At 38.8% G+C, this 23182-nt stretch overlaps 1 protein-coding gene across 3 annotated transcripts in view; it reads right to left on the bottom strand.

Annotated features, from left to right (window-relative positions):
• HERPUD2 (HERPUD family member 2) overlaps positions 1-22620 on the bottom strand; it is a 90140-nt gene extending 67520 nt beyond the window's left edge. The window contains exons 1-3 of one of the 3 annotated variants that reach the window (XM_003930736.4): positions 21633-22620; positions 3219-3296; positions 274-387 (exon numbers count right to left, since the gene is read on the bottom strand). In XM_003930736.4, the coding sequence (XP_003930785.1) occupies positions 274-387; positions 3219-3296; positions 21633-21779 (339 nt within the window). In that variant the 5' untranslated portion in view covers positions 21780-22620. The remainder of the gene's footprint in view (positions 1-273; positions 388-3218; positions 3297-21632) is intronic. The other 2 variants (XM_010341303.3, XM_010341304.3) reach the window with 2 other exon arrangements.
• Between the last annotated feature and the right edge of the window lie 562 nt (positions 22621-23182).

Raw genomic sequence — 23182 nt, 5'->3', positions numbered from 1 at the left:
TGAGTACTTCAGTAATTAAATCTTTGAAAATTAAATCTATTACTGACCTGCCATACAGCAAATTACAACTCATGTTGAATAGACTTCAAGGGATAACACTGTGTATTAGACCTTTCAAAATGGTAAACTTCACGAGATGCCTAACTTTAATTCAAAACACAATCTCAAAATCCACAAGCTCCAATAGCTATTTTTCATTTTTTAGAGGCAGAAAATAATAATAATAATAATAATCAGAAAACTTTAGTGCTTACTCCTCCAAAAACAACTCACAGAATTGCTGCTGGATGCCAATGCTTCACGACTTTCTCTATTGGTGCTGGATTTTGGAGAACTGGGAGGAGTCCGAGAAGTACATACTAGATGAACCATATGATACTCATCTTGCTAAAATTAAAGAAGATTACATTTAAAGGGTAGTACTAGAAAACGTACAGTTCAAAAAGTCAGTAGCTAAACTGAAATACTTAAAATGTAGTTCCCTTTCTAGCCTACCCATTCTATTAGTGATAAACTGCTATCATTTGAAGGTAAGTTTGTCATTTTATTTGGGACCCTTCTGAATTCAGTATTTTCTCCATGCTTGGAAAATGATCTAAATACTCTGCAATTGCTGTATTAAAAAATTATTTTGCATACGAAGCAGTCGTAAAGCAAACAATGTTGTTAAAGTTGTATCAGCACAATCTACCATTTCAGCATAAAAATATCTAGCACCTTAAACTTTGTACAGTTTACATATTTCCATCACTTGAGACTTAGCAACTATAAAAGAAACTCAAATAACTTCATCATAATCTCATTTGCCTTAATTTTACAAAGTTGATTTTTTTTACTCTTTTTTGAGTCAAAAACTATTTTTATCTGTAACACCTATATGCAGACATAAAGCACACATTTAAACTATATTCTGTAAATATCTCACGTTTTTCTATAAACCTACAGATATGACTGAAGAAAAATATTCAAAATAACCATTAGGTTGGCATTTTAGCTCAGTGAGATCATGAGCATATTTGTTTATACTTAGACACAAAGCTAGTAAGATGGGAAAAGTAAAGAAGGAATAAAGGAGGACAGAGAACAATGAAGGGTGAGTTAGCAATTAAAAAAAGAAGAAAAAGAACCAAATAACAAAGAAAAAGGAGTAGGAAGAAAGATACCCAAATGGTGAGAAAGGGAAACAAGGCTAATAGAAACTACGAATGTATCACTTGCCTACCATGAACCTATAATTGTACTTAATTTGAAGGCAAATCCACTTAAGGGTACAAGACCCTTCCTGAAAGAGGCTCATGATATTATTAAGACATTAGACTAGTACACTACAGCACAATTACAGAAACACAGAGAACAGTCTTTTGCATGAAACTCAGAAGCCCAACCTTAACTGCTTTAGAAGTTTGGAGGAAGAAGTTCCTAAGGGTTAGAATGCTAAAGAAAGGTTTCAAAGACAGCACAACAGAAGGTAAACCTGGCAAAGGAGGTTGAAAACACTCCTCATTTACAATGTCCCCCTTAGCTTCTGAATACAGAATATTAAAAAGCATACAAGTATAAGACGTTGATCCTTAGAAACCTAGTTTCAAAAGGTCACTATTACTCACAATTACTTCACAGAATTTATCTTGGGAATGTTTCTATAAAACATTTTATGACTAAATAGGTAAAGCTAATGGCAGCATTTAAACTGAAAAAAGTAAAGGGTACACTGATTTTAACAAAAACAATTGAAAGAACTATTCAAAACATAAACTTATTACTCAAAATGTTTTATATAGGCACACAACAGTTGACTGAAGCAGTTTTTTATTTTAAGTTGTCTGGCCTGAAACCATTCTGACAGCAAAAATCTTTCAAAAGTCTTCATGTGCAAATTTAAGCTATCTTTGGGGCAAAACATTTAATATATCTGTATTTCAAAGAGCAGATAGCAGAAAGGACTATATTGAAATATATTTTAGTTCTGAGCACCAGTATAAAAACAAGAAAAAAAAATAGCCAGAACACAGAGATTTTTAGGGCTATTCTAAATGACACTATACTGGTGGAGACATGTCATTACATATTTGCCAAAACCCATAGAATGTACAACACCAAAAGTGACCCCTAACATAAACTACAGACTTTGGGTGATAATGTATGTCATCGTAGGCTCACTGATTGTAACAACTGTATCACTTTGGTGTGGGATGCTGATAGTGGGGCAGGCTGTGCCTATGTGGGTTCAGGGAATGTATGAGAAATTGCTGTACCTTCTGTTCAATTTTGCTATGAACCTAAAACAGCTCTAAAAACTTGTTTAAACAAAAGAGGAAAGAAAGAAAAAAGAATAATCTGCTGCATTAATTCCACTATTTTAGAGGGAGTTTGTATTGCACCATGTTAGCAATTTGAAACTACGTAATTAAAATAACAGCAAGAAGTTACACTGGCAAAGCTAAAATGTCAACTGTCTAAGCAGAAGGAATATACTAATATTTTTTAAAGTTTCCCACAGGTGATCATAAACATACAGGAGAAGATACAGATCTTCTAAATTAGATAGGGAATATCCACAACAATAGTTAAAGTCAAAGATCTAAGGCAAAACATAGAAGCTATTCAATTCTGCTACAGTCAGCAACAAAAAGCAATATTTCAAATGCTGAAAAGCTCTATAAGTATAAATTCCACAAATGAACATGAGCTAAAAGCTACCACTAAAATAACTAGCCTTCAGGCTGATTTTATTGAAAAAACCATATTGAAATATATTTTAGCTCTGAGCACCCACAAAGTTTGCTAACTGATGGACCAGTTAATTTCCTCCTGAAATTAAACTCCCAACTCAAGCAATTTGTATAAAAATATTATGCAGCTGGCTAAAAGGAAATTTATAGGAAATTTCATTGTTTTAATGAAAATCCATCACCACTACTAACATTCTCCACTTGTACCAATGATGTCACTAGCATTTTCTTACAAAAAAAATGACAAATACCTGAACACAAATACATAATCCTTCTTCAGACTTAGCTATCAGATGGATATACAGAACTGTTAACGTAAACTAATAAGAAAACTATCATGTTACTTTCTAATTTATCTTCACTTATGCTACCCAAAGGGATTGATTGTAAGTATCTAAAACCTGAACTGGTTGAATAAAACTTCAGAACATATCTCCTCTCACATTCTGAATGTATCTGGTATCAAATAGTGGTAGAAAAGCTTACTTTTCTGAGAATGTCTTTCAGCTGCAGATGATCGGGAAGCAGTCTGCCCGAATACACCAATCTTTGATCCTTCGTCAACTAAGAAATGGGACAAAGACAAGAATTCAACTTTTCTAATTATGCAAATTAAAGTTGGGAATAACATGCCCAATTATGGGTAAAATAAAACTCCCTTTAGGCACAAGTAAGCAGAAAACTGACACAATTTAAGAATTTTTCATTTTCCAAATTCTACTTAAGAAAAAACATTGAAGAGCTCAGCAAATGGTAGCGTATCTATTGTAGCTACAATAAAATACAGATTAATTAATACATAAAAAAAACCTAAGTGGGGGGAAAATGTAGGTAAATTGGAAGTCTGTCTTTTCAACTATAAAGCAATGCATATATGACTATCATTAAAAAATCTTCAAGACTACATAAATGAGAAAGTGGTTGGCCTTACATTAATCGTCAACAGTAGCATATAATTTCGAGGTCACCAGAATCATCTTGCCTCATTTTGTCAATTTTTCATCTAAATGATACATAAGACTCATCTTGTTCTTTACTAATATCATGCAGAACCATTCATTGGTTTTAATTTAAGAGCCATTTAGATTTAGTTATAAATTTACTTACTATTCTAGTTATCATTCCTGCCACTCTCCCAAATACCTTTGTATGTTTTTGAAAAACACTAAAGAAAAATCAACACAAGTGCATGGAGAGTCAGACACCATCTCTATATGCATCCAGAATATAAAATTATTTAAAATTAGAGCATTTGCACATATTCCACATAAGGCCTATTTCATAACTGCAAAACAGGTGAATGTTCTTTGAATTTTATCAAAGCAAGTACTAGCTCTATCAACAACTATTAAATATGTCAAATCCAAGCCACAACTATAACAATTTTTAAGACTCACCATGGCTATTACAAAAGGGTCTTCTTATATTAAAAGTAGCCATAATAGAAACTATCATACTAAGATCTGTGGTTCAGGCATCCTTACACACAAAAGGCATAGCTAACCTTCCAAGATACTTAACTATTACACATATTCCATTTTCTCCTGGAAGCATTTTGGAGTGTGCCACTCCTCAAATTCACATGTACAAACTCCTATATATAAATAATCAAATACAATGCACAGGAGGTTTTTAAAAATATGTATCATAAGTCTTACAACTTATATATATATATATATATATATATATATATATAGAGAGAGAGAGAGAGAGAGAGAGAGAGAGAGAGAGAGAGAGAGAGAGGAGCACTGTGGTACTATAAAATGTATTTGGTTTTCATGCTGTTTCCTGCTGAATAGCTCCTAAAATCCTTGGAATCTTCAGAAGATGAGTATCTTTTCCGTGCTAATAAGATAAATGTGGCTGGAATCCCCTACATTGCCTCAGGACGGTGGCTGGTTGCCAGGAGAACCACGAAAGATTAGAAGGTTGGAATTTTCAGTCCCACTCCCACCTCCAATCTCCAGAGAGGGAGAGTGGCTTAAGGTTGAGTTGATAAACCAATGACCAATTATTTAATCAATCATGCCTACCTAATGAAAACCCAAAAGGACTGAGTTCTGAGGGCTCCAGAATAGTGGAGTAAGTTGAAGTTCCTCCAGAGTGGATGGGCCCAGAAAGGGCACAGAAGCTCTAAGTCCTTTCTCCCAGACCTTGTCCTCTGCGTCTCTCTTCTACTTGTATCCTTTGTAATAATATCCTTTATAAGTGGGCAAATATAAGTAACATGTTTCCTTGAGTTCCATGAGCTGCACTAGCAAATTAATTGAATCCTAGAAGGGGTGTCACAGGAACCTCAATTTATAACCAGTTGGTCAAAAACATAGCCCACAACCTATGCTTGGGACCACATATGAAGGGGGACAGTCTTTTGGGATTCAGCCCTCAGCCTGTAGAATCTATGTCCAGGTAGATAGTGTCAGGACTGAATTAAAAGGACATTCAGCTGGTGTCCACTGGAGAATTACCTGCAGAACTGCTTGTTGTTGGAGAGAAATCCCCACGCATTTTGGTGACTAGACATTACAGAAGTATTCTGCATTGAGTGTTGTGAGAGCATTACAGGAGAAACTAAGTTTTTTTCCTATATCCTTATAGGCACTGAATGGCAAACTATATGGCCGTAAAGTTGAATGCTAAGTATATAATCAATTATTTAATTCCTAGCCAAAATGAATTACCTAATGCTTTATAAATTTCTGTAATGTGCTGATTACAATTGGAACCTAAAGAAGTTTTTTCAATAAGTATTACAGTCATCATAAACTGTCGCTTTTTTACCAGACCAAACATTTAGTTAATAGATACTTTTATGTCATATCATCACTCTGCATAAAGGACATCAGTCTCTTTTTATGAATTTTTTTCCTTTATAAAAATTATCAAACATACATACAGTGGAGGGAATAAAATGAACCCCCAGGTACCATCTTCAAGAACTCCCAAGTACCCAGCTTCAACAACTACCAATATTCTGCTACTGTGTTCTCACCCATCCCTCATTTTTTTCTTTAAAGAGAATACTGTATTTTAATCTTTAAAAAATATAGAGAGAGAGACAGGATCTCACTCTGTTTTCTAGACTGAAGTGCAGTGGCTATTCACAGGTGCGATCACGTTACATACTGCAGCCCCGATCTCCTGGGCTCAAGTAATCCTCCCACTTCAGCCTCTGGAGTAGCTGGGACTCAGATATATGCCACTCTACCCAGCTGAGTACTGTATTTTAAAGCAATATTACACATCACTTCTTTTCATCTGTACAGATTTAGTAAGTTATATAATAACCATATTACCGCATTCAACAAATAATAATTCCTTAATATGTAATATCAAGTACAGCCCAACTCTTCCCACTTGCCCAAAAATGTCTTTTAAAGACAGTTTGAATCAGAATCCAAACAAGGTTCGCACACAGATTTTGGCTGTTATGCCTCTTTTAATCTTTTAACAATTTCTACTTTTTAAAAATTTTTCCCATGCTATTTATTTGTTGAAGAAATTATTTGTCTCATAGAACTTTCCAGTCTGATTAGCCAAACTATCCTCCTGGTACTGTACAGCATGTTCCTATACTTCCTGTACAATGTAGTTAGCTCTAGAGGGCTGATCAGATTCCAATTCCTTTTTGTTTGACAAGAGGGCTTTTAATAAGGGAGACCTCAAATTGCACCATTTTTGACCAGTAAGAGTTCCTGCTAGGTGGTTCCAGCATCATTTTAACATGATCTCTGTCATCTCTAATAGTAGCTTCGTTGCTCTCAGGAACAAAATGTAAGTTCATCTTACACATTTCAGGCCCCAGACCTGGCATCAGCCATTGCTCCAGGATCCATGATTCATTTTAATGGGAAATAGTATCTGAAGACCAAAATCTAGGAGCTAGGAATACTGATTTTTACCTGTCATTACTTCTTCAGTGAGCAGAGCTAGAAAATATGCATTTTTATAAGCAGAAATCTAAATCCTGAGTTCACTTTGGTATTTCCCATTAAATTAAACAGTATTCACTCATTTTATTTGTATCTTCTCTCACCCTGAAAATCTTTCTTGCTAATGACACTAATAAATACATGCCATTAGCAAACGTACCTATTTGTTTTAGCCTACTACATGTAATCTCAAAATAACAATAACAAGATTGCTATTAACAATAATGAACTAGGTTTAAGATTTCTTATTGACTTTCTCTGTCCTTAGGATATAAGCCACTAGGGATACACAGTCAAAATACAGTGTTTCAAAGTTACTTGAAATAATAATTCTTCAAACTGTGTCACCACCCTGACATATTTTAATTCTTGTGCTTCCATTTAGGGATTTTTATAATTATATATAACAAAAAATGGTGATAAGGTAAAAACTATAAATAAGGTACATTCAAAGAGGTTTTAGTTCTGTCCTTATCCCCTCTATGATTTGGATTAGCCTTACAATGCTTTACAACATAACAAAGCTGAATACACACATATTCCTATTTTCCTCGTTTTCTTACATGAAAAGTAGTACAATACACTTACTCTATTGCATCTGGTTTTCTCACTTAATAAATCAGAGATACTACTGCTTAGCATCATAAAAATATCTTCTTCGTACCTTTTAACAAATGCATATTGCTCCATTATAGGAAAGTACTATAGTTTGTTAATGAATATTTGAGCGTTTCTAGGCTTTTGTTACTATGCATAGTGTTCTCCCTTCATGTTATTCTATTTATCTCTATAATTCCCCACAGCACCCTGCAACAAGACCATTAATGACATCGATAAAAGTAATCTTAGTGGTGTAGCAGGATAAAAACCTAATTGGAACTGATTCAAGAGAAAAGGAGAGACACATAGAGATAGCAAATAGATACAACAGATAAAAGTTCTACACTTAAAGGAAGAAATAGGACAATAGCTAGAAGGGAAACGGGATCAACAGAGGGTCTGGCTTTTGGTATGTATTACTGTGTGCTTTTGTTTCTTCAAGAGAGAAATAATGTGTTTGTATGCCAGTAAGAGTAATTCAACAGAAAGGAAAAAACTGGGCCGGGCACAGTGGCTCATGCCTGTAATCACAGCACTTTGAGAGACCAAAGCAGGCAGATCATGAAGTCAGGAGTTCAAGACCAGCATGGCCAATATGGTGAAACCCCATCTCTACTCAAAAATACAAAAATTAGCTGGGCGTGGTGGCGCACACCTGTAGTCCCAGCTACGCAAGAGAATCGCTGGAACACAGGAGGCAGAGATTGCAGTGAGCCAAGATTAGGCCACTGCACTCCAGCCTGAACAACAGAGCAAAACTCCATCTCAAGAAAAAAACAAAAAACAAAAAAACTTAAATCAGCCAGGCATGGTGGCTCACACCTGCAATCCAGCACTTTGGGAAGCGGAGGCAGAAGTACTGCTTGAGCCCAGGAGTTCAAGGTCAGCCTGGGTAACATAGCAAGACCCCATCTCCTCAAAAAAATTTTTTAGTGCAGCCAGGTGTAATAGGGCATGCTTATAGCTCCAACTACTTGGGAGGCTGAGGTAAAAGGATCACTTGGGCTCAGGAGTTTGAGGCTTCAGTGAGCTATCATCAGTTCCACTGCACTCCAGTCTGGGTTACAGAGAAAGATCCTATCTCAAAGAAACAAAACACAAAAACAACAAAATAAACAAAAAAAACTTAGATCAATCCTGTCACTTTCTGATGGATTCCCACGACAATGGATTTAATTCTGATTCCTTTCCATGGCCAGATCTAGGTTCTGTCTCTCTCCAAACTCTCCTGATAGTATTCTTTCCTCCTCACTCACCAGCCAAACTGGTATTCACTTAGATCCCAATTTCTTTCCCAATTCAGACTCCCTGCCTGCAGTATTCTCTCCCAGCTCTTGTATACCTGACTCTTAATCACCTTTTAGATGTTAGTTTTAAAATCACCTCCTCAGCGAGGTCTTCCTTGACGTACAAATCTATAGGAGAGTATGCCCTCTCACACACCCTGTTTATCTCCTTCATAACACAAACCACAACCTGTAATTATGTCAACATGTGTTTTTTTTCCTTAAATAAAAGTGCCAAGAACAAAGGGTCCATAGCCATCTTGCTCATTACTGTGTTCCCATAGCCCGCTACTGTGCCTCACAGATTATATGCTAAATGCAGATTTGCTAATTGAGGTGTTACGAGTCCAAAACTGTTTTATACAGACTTGGAGAAACCAACTAATTTGTTAGTTATTTTACATATAATCACTTAAAACAGAAATGAAATATTCAGTCTATGAATCACAACACTAATTTAAAACACTTGCTGGTGCTAAATTCATCTGATTCACTTCTACAAATGATACTGATACTAGCAAATTATGATAAAGAAGCAATCATATATTAGCATTTTAGTATGTTTTCTTTAAATTACTAGTCAACTTTGAACAAATGGTTTTATCTTTCCACAGCAAGGGCACATCAATTTTCAGAAATGTAGAACATAAAAATATAACAAAATTATATAGTACCCCCCAAAATACATAAAGCAAAACCAAGTATTGGCAAGGATGTAGAGAAACTAGATCCTTCATACATTGCTAGTAGGAATGTGAAAGGGTTCAGCCACTGTGGAAAACAATTTGGCAGTGTCTCAGAAAGTTAAACATACAGTTATCTCATGACACAGTATACGCCCAGTTCCATTGCTAGGTATGTACCAAAAAGGATGGAAAACATACATGCACATAAAAACCTGTACAGTCATGTTCATAGCAACATGATTCATAATAGTCAAAAAAAAAGTAGAAACAACCCAAAATGTCTATAAGCTGACAAATGGATAAACAAAATATGATGTATATAAAGATATACACAGAGAGATTATTCAGCATAAAACGGAATGAAATACACGTTATAACGTAGATGAGCCTTGTAAACATTATGCTAAGTTAAAGATAGCAGGCACAAAAATCCATATGATTCCATTTATATGATATATCTAGACTATGCAAATCCATAGAAACAGAAAGTGGATTAGTGGTTACCAAGGACTGGAAGAATAAAGAATAGAGAGTGACTGCTAATAGATATGGAGTTTCTGGGGTGATGAAAATATTCTAGAATTAGACAGTGATTATGACAGCAAAACTTTGTGAAGTACTAAAAATCACTGGGTCATATACTTTACAGGGCAAATTTTACAGTATGTGAATTCTATCTGAATTAAGAAAAACTGTTACCTTCAATTGAATATTCAAATGTCTTCAAATAGTCTGAAGTTTTTGGCTTTTTGTCACCTAGGCTGGAGTGCAGTGACATGTTATCAGCTCACTGCAACCTCTGTCTCCTGAGGCTCAAGTGATCCTTCCACCCCAGCCTCCTGAGTAGCTGGAACTACAGGCATGCCTGGCTAATTTTTGTATATATTTTTGGTTGAGACAGGGTTTTGCCATGTAACCCAGGCTGGTCTAGAACTGCCGGACTCCAGTGATCCACCTGTCTTGGCCTCACAAAGTACTAGGATTACAGGTATGAGCCACCATGTCCAGCCACTATGAAGTCTTAAAAGGAAAGGTATTCTTAACAAAATACTAGCTAACCATATCCAACAACATATCAAAAAGATAATCTACCATGATCAAGTGGGTTTCATAACAGAGATGCAGGGATGGTTTAATATATGCAAGTTAATAAATGCAATATACCACATAAACAGAATTAAAGACAAAAATCACATGATCATCTCAATAGATGGAGAAAAAGCAGTGGACAAAATCCAGCATCCCTTTATGACTAAAACTCTCAGCAAAAGCAGCATATAAGAGACATACCTCAACATAGTAACAGCTATCCATGACAAACCAACAGCCAACATAATACTGAATGGGGAAAACTTGAAAGCATTCCCTCTGAGAACTGGAACAAGACAAGGACGTTCACTCTCACCACTGCTTTTCAACATAGTACTGGAAGCCCTAGCCAGACCAAACAGACAAGAGAAAGAAACAAAAGGCATCCAATCGGTAAAGAGGAAGTCAAACTGTCGCTCTTTGACGATGATATGATCGTTTCCCTAGAAAACCCAAAGATTCCTCCAGAAAGTTCCTAGAACTAATAAAAGAACTCAGCAAAGTTTACAGACACAAAATTAATGTACACAAATCAGTGGCTCTTCTATACAACAACAGCGACCAAGCAGAGAATCAAAACAAGAACTCAACCCCTTTTACAATAGCTGCAAAAAAATAAAATACTTTGGAATATACCTAACCAAGGAGGCAAAAGACCTATACAAGGAAAACTACAAAACACAGCTGAAAGAACTCACAGACAACACAAACAAATGGAAGCACATCCCATGCTCACGGATGGGTAGAATCAACATTGTAAAAATGACCATACTGCCAAAAGCAATCTACAAATTCAACCCAATTCCCAGCAAAATGCCACCATCATTCTTCACAGAATTTGAAAAAAAAATTGTAAAATTCATATGGAACCAAAAAATACCCCACACAGCCAAAGCAAGACTAAACAAAAAGAACAAATCTGGAGGCATCACATTACCTAGTTTCAAACCGTACTATAGGCCATAGTCACCAAAACAGCATGGTACTGATATAAAAACAAGCAAACAGACCAATGGAAGAGAATAGAAAACCCAAAAATAAACCCAATACCGCCAACTGATCTTTGACAAACCAAGCAAAAACAAGAAGCGGGAAAATGACACCCTTTTCAACAAATGGTACTGGGATAACTGGCAAGCCACATGTAGGAGACTAAAACTGGATCCTCATCGTTCACCTTATACAAAAATCAACTTGAGATGGATTAAGGACTTAAAGTAAGACCCAAAACTATAAAAATTATAGATGATTGCTAGACTCTGACTTAGGCAACGATTTTACGACCAAGAACCCAAGAGCAAATGCAATAAAAACAAAGATAAATTGCTGGGACTTAATTAAACTGGTACATGGTAAAAGGAACATCAGCAGAGTAAACAGACAATCCTCAGAGTGAAAAAAATCTTCACAATCTATACATCTGACAATTCTCAAAAGATACACAAATGACCAACAAACATATGAAAAGATGCTCAACATCACTAATGATCAGGGAAATGCAAATCAAAACCACCATGCAATACCACCTTACTCCTACAAGAATGGCCATAATCAAAAAAATAAAAAAACAGTAGATGTGGCATGGTTGTGGTGAACAGGGAACACTTCTACACTGCTGGTGGGAATGTAAACTAGTACAACCACTATGGAAAATAGTGTGGAGATTCCTTTTTTTGACTATTATGAACTAAAAGTAGAACTACCAATTAATCCAGCAATCCCACTACTAGGTATCTACAGAGGAAAAGAAGTCTTTATACAAAAAAGATACTTGCACACACGTTTACAGCAGCACAATTTGCATCGGCAAAAATGTGGAACCAACCCAAAGGCCCATCAATCAACGAATGGATAAAGAAACTGCGAAAGAACTACTCAGCCATAAAAAAGAATGAATTGATGGCATTTGCTGTGACCTGGATAAGACTGGAGACTACTACTCTAAGTGAAGTACTCAGAAATGGAAAACCAAACATTGTACGTTCTCATTAGTAAGTGGGAGCTAAAGCTATGAGAATGCAAAGGCATAAGAACAACGCAATGGACTTTGGGGACTCTGGGGAAAGGATGGGAAGGCGGTAAAGGATAAAAGACCACAAATAGGGTGCAGTGTATACTGCCTGGGTGATGGTGCACCAAAATCTCACAAATCACCTCAAAAGAACTTACTCATGTAACCAAACACCACCTGTTAACCAATAACCTATGGAAACGAAATAAAATAAAAGGAAAAGTATTCTTTCACTTTACAGTAATTGAAAATGGAAAAACTGGCCAGGTATGGTTTCTCATGCCTGTAATCCCAGCACTTTGGGAGGTCAAGGTGGAATAGCTAGAGCCCAGGAGTTGAAGACCAGCCTATCTCTACAATGAGACCCTATCTCTACAATATATACTAAAGTTAGCTGGGAATGGTGGTGCATACCTGTAGTCCCAATTACTCGGGAGGCTGGGGTAAAAGGATCACTTTAGCCCAAGAGGCAGAGGTGAGCCATGGTTGTGCCACTGTGCTCCAACCTGGGCAACAGAGAAAGAGACTGTCTCAAAAAAAAAAAAAAAAAAGAAAGAAAAAGAAAAAAGAAAAATTAACTTCTTTTTTTCATGTGCCTAAACTAGGTAAAAAGTAAGACTTGGATTTTTTTTTTCTTTTTTTTTTTTGATAGAGTCTTGCTCTGTCACCCAGACTGGAGTATAGTGGCACAATCTTGGCTCACTTCAACCTCCGCCTCACCTCCCAGGCTCAAGCAATTCTCATGCCTCAGCCTTCTGAGTAGCTGGGACTACATGCATGTGCCACTATGTCCAGCTAATTGTTTTGTATTTTTAGTAGAGACAAGGTTTCTCCATGTTGACCAGGCTGGTCTTGAACTCCTGACCTCAGGTGATCTGCCTGCCTCAGCCTCCCAAAGTGCTGGATTACAGACGTTAGCCACTGCAACTGGCTGGAAATTTTTTATAACATTTTAAAAATCTGCCTTTTCAATTTAAATATCAATGAATTTAATTTAAATATCAAGGCTGGGTGCAATGGTTCACGCCATCCCAGCACTTTGGAAGGCCCAGGCAGGCGGATCACTTGAGGTCAGTCATTCGAGACAAGCCTGGCCAACATGGTGGAAACCCCGTCTCTACTAAAAATATGTAGTGGCTGCAGGTGTGGTGGCAAGTGTGGAAGGCTGAGGCTGGAGAATCAGTTGAACCTGGGAGGCAGAGGTTGCAGTGAGCCAAGATGGTGCTGCTGCACTCCAGCCTGGGCAACAGAGCAAGACTCTGTCTCAAAATAAATAAATAAATAATTTAAATATCAGGAAAATCATGTGTTAGACATAATAACAAATGAAAATAAGCAATTGAATTTTCAACTAGTTATTTTGGTATTGCAAGCTATAGCATTGGAAAAAATAAAGATTTTGAGCTTTCAATTCAATTTGACTTATACAAACTAATATAATGTTATTTGTCTAGCCCTGCTAATAACATTATCTTTTAGCTTGATTAAAGACCCATTGCTGCTCACATCTGTAATCCCAGCACTTTGGGAGGCCAAGGCGGGCAAATCATAAGGTCAGGAGTTTGAGACTGGCCTAGCTAACATGGTGAAATTCCATCTCTACTAAAAATGCAAAAAATAAGCTGGGCATGGTGGTATGCGCCTGTAATCCTAGCTACTCAGGAGGCTGAGGCCGGAGAATCACTTGAACCTGGGAGGCGGAGGTTGCAGCTGAGATCACACCACTGCACTCCAGCCCAGGGAGGCAGTGCAAGACTCCATCCTCAACTAAAAAAAAAAAAAGAAAGAAAACCAAAAAAAAACCATCTCTATCAGGGTAATGATAGTTGCTATAACAAATCCTAAGATCTCAGTAACTTAACACAATAAAAGGTCATTAGTTTCTCAATTAAAAAAAAAAAAAATTACATGGTACCCTTCTAATCCAAGAATTTAGAAGGTTTAGGGTTGACAAATCTAAAAGTACTACTTAAATGGTCAATTTAAAGATTCTGCTGGCTCCACAGAAAACAACATACAAATATAATTGACCTCTCCATTAATACTACCACCATTCTTCCTAGTATTCACCCCTACATCCAACAGTCAGCAAATTCTATCAGGTTCACTACTTTCACCACCAATACTTCTCCACCCCACCACCCTAGATGAAGCCTGGTCACATATGGCAGTGCAGAGTCAGCTAAATAATAAGACAAAGAACAAGTTGGAAACATCCTAACGTACTCTAGGTGGCCCAGAATCAGAACTATCCTACTCCAAATAAAAGGTTGCTTAACTAGCTGGCCATAAAAAGCTCTGCTACCCACTTAATAGACATTGCTAAAAACCAAGGTGAGGAAAGCTCACTTGCTGGTATAACAGGTGAAAATAAGTCCTAATATGGACTTTTTCACTGTTTCTAAAAGGTTCACGTGTATACCCTTATCGAAAGTGTCTGACCCTTTAATGTTTAACCAGAAACCGCTCAAACATCATACATCCCTATATCAAAAGACAATTTTTTTTTTTTTTTAGATGGAGTCTCGCTCTGTTGCCAGGCTGCAGTACAGTGGTGCAATCTCCACTCACTGCACCTCCCGGGTTCAAATGATTCCCTTCCCTCAGCCTCCCGAGTAGCTAGGACTACAGGCATGTGTCACCACGCCCAGCTAATTTTTTTGTATTGTAGTAGAGATGAGGTTTCACCATGTTGGCCAGGACGGTCTTGATCTCCTGACCTGGTGATCCACCCACCTCGGCCTCCTAAAGTGTTGGGATTACAGGCATGAGCCACTACACCCGGACAAAAGATTAAATTTTTTATGTCAAGGATTAAATGGGTCTTTCAATTATGTATGGCTTAAAAATCACGTTCCTTGTATATCCAACTTCAGCATAATCAAATTTCATATGCTAATTTAAAAACATTAATTTAAAAAATTTTAATATCTATCATCTTAATAGCTCAGTAAAAGCAATCTTCAACTTACAGCTTAGTTCAGTGAACTATAATCCAGTTCAATGAACTAAAATCTAGTCCTTTGAAAGTAGTAACTATTAAGTAATTACACATAGTTCAGCCACAAACATCAAATACCTTTAAAGAGCTAGGTCCCAGCAAGTGCACAAAGTTATCATTTCTGTGGGAAATGACGTGTGTAAATTCGTACTAGAACACATCTCCTTGCTGTTTCCCACTAAAAGCATCCAATCTAAAAGCCCTGAAAATTCAGAAACACTACAAATAGAGTCACTGCCTCTACTCCTTATCTACTTGCAGTAACAGTAAGCAAAACTGTCATACAGAATATTACAGAGTAATGTTCTCTGGAACTCCCAAGACACATTCCCAGCTTAGCTGCTTCCACTCATGGGTGGAGATATATGATATTCACACAGCAGGTGATGTACACCTCTGATGTACAATAGAGTATGTCAAAATACACGACTGCTATGGTTCACACAAACTGGTAGATTGTGAAGATAGGACAAAGACAGGTGCACTGCAGTCTCAGGATATAATGCACCCATATCCTTCCTATAATTTAAAGAATAAAGAGAAATAACCACACATTAAGCTAAATGTTAGCACAATAGTAAGGCTGTTATCCATTTATCTGAAGCCTTTAGACAACAAACCAGCCAAACATAAACAATTCTTTCTATAGCTGAACTGGTTCTTTTTAGTTTACAAATATAAAACTGAGATAGCCAAGTCCCTAACACCTTTCTTCATCTTATTATGACCATCATATATAATGTGTACACTACATCCAACCTGGGTTCAAATTCTAATTCTACTACTTAGAGTTTGACCTAAGCAAAAAGAATCACCAAGCCTGTTTCTTCATCTATAAAAAGTAGAGCTAATTATAAAGCTTACATCATAAGAAGCCTAGGATGAATATATGTGATACATCATATCAAATACTTACTAAAATGCCTGGTACCAATGGCAAACACTTAGTAAATGGCAATTTAAAGTCAGACCAGTTAAATAAAAGCATCTAGACAATCAAAGCAGAATTTATTATGTTAAGAAAAGAAACTTAGGCTAAAAGTTATACAAAAATCCTATCTGAAAAGCGTTGATGATTAAACAAAATATTACCTTCATAATGATGTTATATTTTCCAAAAAGACATATGACTACAAAGAATATTAAGCAATAAAACATCAGTGAGCAGTCAGTCAAAACTTTTAGTCAGTTTTTCATCAACTTTCACATTCAATTTGATAGTACTCTTTGTTCAAAAGAGGTTTTAAAATCTTGATCTACATTCCCAGGTGACATGAAACCCTCTTAAATGTATTAAAATCTTATAAGACAATAGTTTTATAAAACAAAAATCATTTTGTTTATGGATTATAGCCCCTTTAAATCAACAATTCCAAAGTGGTTAAGCAAGTCGACTTTTTTAAATGTCCTGCCTAAGTAAAGTAATAGGAAATTACAAAATTGAGAGATGTAAATTTCAAATGATATAAGCTATCCCACCAATAATGAAAATAAGACTTCTGATTGCAGGCAATTTGGTTATGAAATGTCATAATCTCATAACAGAACCTACATACACAATTGGTTCTATTCTTGCTTCTTTAATTCTAACAGAATCTGAGAGTAAAGGAACAGTTTGAAAAAAAAACAGCACAAACCTGCCTAGCTGATCAGGAGAGCTAGATATGAAAATGACTGCTTTAGTTTAACAACACAAACAGCAAAGACAGAGGAAATCTACCCAGAACTGAAGGACACAATCAAGACATATTTTGACCCCAAGACTGAAAAATGGAGAGCCAAACCATGCAAGTCCCAAAAAGGTTTACCTTCAAAATTGAATTCAGAGTGTGTCAGGTCCATCTTAGTGACTGCTTGTTTATAAGAACAGATATAGTAAGAAAAGAGAATGATAAAGGTACCTTACTGGACTTAGATATTCCTATCTTTAACATTATTTAAAAATTTCTCTAGGATGATCCATCTATTATCAACCACTTTGATATTTACATCTCTAATAACTAAGTCTAAACTCAGATTAAAGTCTGAAACTCAAGTAAAAGTGGTCTCCTTGCCAAGTATCTTGAACACCAAACAGCAATTACCTATATTTTAGAATTACTCCACAGTGCAGGCCAACTTCAGGACCTGAAAAACTAGTCATTAAGTGATGACAACTGTCACACTAAAATACAACTCAAAATTATCTATATAGTCTATTAATATAAACTAATGTACTTCCCAGTTCCTAAACCAAGTCCTAAACTAGTTACCAGTATTATTCAAAGTTAACTAAACTCCAAAGGAGTTCAACTCCACATCCAAGGTTTTTTTGTTTTGTTTTGTTGGTTTTTTTTTTTTTTTTCTTTTTTTTTTTTGAGACACGAGTTTCACTCTTGTTACCCAGGCTGGAGTGCAATGGCACGATCTCGGCTCACCAGAACCTCCACCTCCTGGGTTCAGGCAATTCTCCTGCCTCAGCCTCCTGAGTAACTGGGATTACAGGCACGCGCCACCATGCCCAGCTAATTTTTTTGTATTTTTAGTAGAGACAGGGTTTCACCATGTTGACCAGGATGGTCTCGATCTCTTGACCTCATGATCCACCCACCTCGGCCTCCCAAAGTGCTGGGATTACAGGCATGAGCCACCACGCCTGGCCCACATCCAAGGTTTTTAATTATGAATTTGTGAATATTTTCATAAATATGTCAACTGCCTAAATTGTTAACTAGAAAATACCTTTCCCTTCATAGATCATTAAGGATCTGTCATCGTTTTCCCCAATACTATATTACTAATACACTAATATAAAACCAAGTCATCAGTGCAAACTTTAACTCCAAAAGAAGTTAATGTTTCCTCTCCTTCTAAAGGAAGCTATCAGATTCTGATTCTTGTCTGCTTAAAACTGTAATCAACTCTTTAAGAAAACTTAAATGTCCCCATGAATCTTTTCTGGAAACAGCGACATATTCCCCAAACCCTGACTCAAGCTGACCACTCCTTTCCTGTGCTCCTATGTAGCTCACAGAACATCCCTCCTGTATAACATTAGTCACATACTATTATAGTTATTTATTACATGTCACTGGACCTGAGCTTCATAAAAGAAAAGGACTCTTACCATCATCTTCACACTTAGCATAAATATTCAAATCCTAGGCCAATAAAATTCTAGTTAAATAAATCAGTGACAACAAACAAAAAAAAAAATGTGCTTTGAATGGGAGGGGTACATTTGTTCTAAGTTTGCTAGGGAAGGGAGAAGTGAATTTAACATATCCATACGGAGACTGTGATTAGTGAAATCAATATGTGACCATGAAGCTAGGATCCTAAGATTTCACAACTTCACAGAGTTCAGCCAGAATTTCATTAACAGCATGTACACATATGACCTATCCTTGTAGGATCCTAAAAGAACAACCTCAAATTCCCATTCTTTCCCCTCTAGCAGCACCCATTTGTTTTCCAGGGACAAAGGCCCTCCACCTACCCCTAACCCATCAGATCCAATTAGAGCAATGTTGATGAGAGCCATCAACTTTGTACTTACTGGGGCACTCCTGTTCCCACAAGGCACGGGAGCCCTACTCTGCTAAGTCCACACGCTGATAATCAAAGGAGGCATATGTACAAGGAAGAGGCACCAGAAATTATCTCTGTTAAACATAACAGCACTTAAAATATGAAAACACAGAATCAATGTTTAGTCATTGCAGTTGGTCAGAAGAACCTAAACTTCCTTTATAATGTTGCTTAATAGCAAACTGTTCTGAATTCTAAATAATGACTTTACAAAGTAAACTTTTAGACTCCAATTCCTACACTGAGGACTACCTATGACTCTGGAATACCATTAAACTGCTGCTCAACAACTGTGATGCTTCAAATCAATTCTCATGTGATGAGAATGTAAACTTACTAAATCTAATAACTATATAAAGTTTTTGGTGAAATTCTATGACGATAAACACATATACCCCCAACTCCCAAGCTCCACCCACTCTCAACCTAGAAATGCAATTCACTTAAAGAAAACTTGCCAAACAAGAAAAAAAAAAGTTTTAAGACAATAAACACACATATCCCCGCTCCCAAGCTCCACCCACTCTCAACCTAGAAATGAAAGTTAGATAATTACAATTCACTTAACGAAAACTTGCCAAAGGAGAAAAAACAGTTTGCCACATTAGCCATTAACAGGCTATATAGTGTTTGGTTTAGCCTCCAAAAGTGTCTCGAATGTGGCTACAAGAGGCAGGCGGGTTGGGAAGGAGGAGAGAAGTTCTACAACAGATCTCATCCTCAGACAGCTAACTATGCACAGGGGCACTGACATCTTCCACTAGGGATCTGTGTTACACAGGCAGACCTCCTCCCAGAAGCAGGCCTCCGCAGGGGTAGATAAGGCAGACAGGCTTTTCACTTCCATCTCAGGGCCTTTTTTAAAAAGGAAAGCTTTAGAAAAGTGATAAATTGGTCTATACACTGCAGACTAAGTCCCTTTTGGTTTCATAGTACAATATAAAGCTCCCACCTATGTACATACCAGAGCAAATATTTGTTATGAACAGTATTAAGGAAGTCTATGACTTTCAACTGACTATCCTAAAAACCTACTTTCCACTTCCAAAAATGTTTAATCATATACAACAGGAATTCTTTTTAATCAAGACATATTCAAACAAATTGTTACTCCCTGTGTAAATCTTAACTTTCAAACGAAAGATGTGAATAAATAGAAGCTCTAACTAGTTTGTTTCAAGTACCTAAATTCCTCAGGGGTTTTTTCCTCTCCTTCTAAAAATATTTGTATCACCAAGTACTGACAAACACAGCTAATGCCAACTAAGAATTGCTTTTCTAAACCTCCTGTTTTTGCAATAACCGCCCTATTTCTGTGGTTTCTCTGCAAGTCTAAAAGCCTAACTAAACTTAATACTACAACACTGAAACAGTCTTCATAAGTATTGTAATACAGACTGTCTTCCTTACTTAGATGCATAAAACAAGTGTTACGCGTAGAAAGCAGTTACCTTCCAACGGATCCATGCTTAAATGTGCCTGATGCCAAAAGTATTTCCCACCCTAAAATCCAATCCTCTTCATTTAAACAAAAGTTTTATTAATTAAACACTACTTATTCAAGAATAAAAAACGTATACAATGGAGAATGTGAAAGCCTCACTTTCATACACAGTACTCTACATGACAGTACACTTCTTTTCTAAACTATTCCAAGACTCTTTGATTACCAACTATGTCCTTTCAAATCTGACTTTGGGGACAGATGGAGCTCTACTATCTATATTTTATTATCTTTGCAATATCCAGATATGATATAGAATGGGACACAAGAGTGGAAAAGCCATATGAGAAGAATAAAAGGATGCACCATATGGTGGCGGGGTGGAGGGCAGTCCTCTTTTCAATTAATGTCCATGTATCCTCTACAGGAGAAAAATGTGAAAGAGGTGCTGGTGAAAGTGAATCTACAACTTAAAATTCTTTGCTCCTTGAATCATATATAGTAATCCTGAAAGTATAATTTTTATAGGGACCACATACTTCCAGGAAAAAAAATTATCTTAAACTTCTGTTCAAATTTCTGGGCCAAGTGCTTAAAGTAAAATGGAATTTTAGTCTAATAAGCAATAAAAGTTCTGATACGTGTTGTAGTGCTTTATCTTTTTTATAAAACAAAGGATACATCTTTCATTCGCGAATTAGGTTGATGACTTTAAGTCCAAGGAAAATGGTCCCTTTTCCATGCCTGCCAATTCTTTTTTCAGACAGAGTTTCCGGCTCTGTCACCCAGGCTGGAGTGCAGTGGCGAGATCTCTGCTCACGCAACCTCTGCCTCCCTGCTTCAAGCAATTCTCCTGCCTCAGCCTCTGGGATTATAGGCACGCACCACTAAGCCCGGCTAATTTTTGTATTTTTAGTAGAAATGGGGTTTCACTATGTTGATCAGGCTGGTCTCGAACTCCTGATACCGTGATCCGCCCGCCTCAGCCTCCCAAAGTGTTGGGATTACAGGGGTGAGCCACCGCGCTTGGCCTTGCCTGCCAATTCTTTAAGTCTCTTGATATTTCTGTATCCTCTTACTAATTAACTGAATCTCATCAGGAAAATATTAACGATGGTTCGAACACTCAGGAGATACCACCTCAGAACTCAAAATACCTCGCGGTCTACCAAAAGAGACGTATGTGATTCAAGACTGGAGGGGGAGGAACAGGAGACAGGAGCGTACGCGGCACGAAAAGCTGCTGGTCAGAGCAGCTGCGCCCAGCTTTTGCACACTTACTGGTTTGCTAGGGTAAACGTTTGAGAGATGCGTTTTTAGTTTCCCCACGGTCCAGTTCAAGAAGCAGCTAATAGTCTGGTCACTGTATTTCTGATTCGGTGCTTTAATGATGAGGGTCACAGGAATCTCCATCCCACTTTGGTCCATGGTGCCCCAAAGTCGGACAGAGTCAAGAGGAGCAGCAGTGAAGCCCAAAAGAGCCGAGGTGGTCACCGCCCGCGCGACTGGGATGCGGAGAGAAATTAGGTCTTAGTATTCCGTGTCCGAGTCAGTCACAAGTGCACTGGGCGATACAAAGGCCATTGCCGGTACCCAGGATGGGCTGAGGCGGCGGCGGCGGCGGCGGCGGGGTCTGGGTGCCGAGCCGTGGATGCAGCTCTCCCCGCCAGGTCCGGGCTCCGCCGGGCTCCGGACGGTGCAGGCAGTCGCGGGGAGGGAGGAAGCGATGAGAAGGAAGAGTGGGAGGGGTGAGGCCACGACGGCCGGCCCGGGGTCACCGCCCCGTCCCGCCGCGACCCCCAAGCTTAAACGCAACAAGGCCACTACGCCACGGCCTCGCGGTGCGGGTCGGGGAAGGGGCTGGGCGGCTCAGGGCGCTCCGTCGGGACCGGGGTACCTGAAAGAAGGCCGCGGGGACCGCCGCCGCCGCCCTCCGCGCCCGGGCAGGACCGCCAGCCACACCGTCCGGCGGGGCGTTCTCCGCGGCAGCCGCTCCCTTCCTGCTGCGCCGCGGCGGGCACGGCCCAGCCCCGGGTCTCGCTAGGCGGCGCGGGTGGCAGTGAGGGAAGTTGGCCGACGGGCGCGGCCCGGCTCACCGCCTGACCCCTCAGGCCGGACGGCTCAGGGTGGCGCAAAGCAGGGCCGGGCCGGGTGCGGCCGGGGCGACTGCAGGTGGCAGGAGGGCGGGGACCAGAGCGGTGGAGCCGGCCGCCGGCGCGCTGGTTTTGTTGTTGTTGTGAGGAAGGGCTGGGGCCCCTTTAAGCCGGAACAGGCGGGGCGGAAGTGCGTCACCGGCGGCACGCCCCTACACGTGGCCCTGCCAGTCTTGCCGCCGCCCCTCCCCACCCGCCGCGCTCGGGCTGCCCGGCACTCTTCGCAGCCGGGGGCTGCCTCGCCCACCGGCAGGTCAGGCTCCTCGGAGCCTCTCCCTCCTGGCCGTTCGCTCGGCCTCGGCCCCAGCTGCCCTAAGGCCTAGCCACTACCTCCGCTGGCGCCGGCCTACCCTGTCTCGACCGCACCCTGAAGATTTAGGAAGCCTTTCTCCATCCCAAGAGTCATCTCTGCAAAAGTTGGTGTCCTTCCTGGTGCTGAACCACACTCTGAAAATGTGTTGAGCGTCGTCTGTCTGCAAAGCACGGTGCCAGGAGCTTTGGCAGAGAAGCCGCGGGGTACATGAGTAAGGAGTACAGGCTTTTGGTTAAACTTGAAGTCTTCCTCTACTTTCTGGGCGACCCTGGCGGTCCTTGCTGGGCCTCCGTTGACTTCTGTAATGGGGACAGTAATGCCTACCTTACCGCACGCTGATGAGTAAATAAGCTATGAGTGCAAAG

The sequence above is a fragment of the Saimiri boliviensis genome, chromosome 10 (assembly GCF_048565385.1).
Source record: "Saimiri boliviensis isolate mSaiBol1 chromosome 10, mSaiBol1.pri, whole genome shotgun sequence".
Taxonomy (NCBI): domain Eukaryota; kingdom Metazoa; phylum Chordata; class Mammalia; order Primates; family Cebidae; genus Saimiri; species Saimiri boliviensis.
Note: the sequence above shows the minus strand (reverse complement) of the source record. Positions and strands in the feature narration are given on the sequence as shown.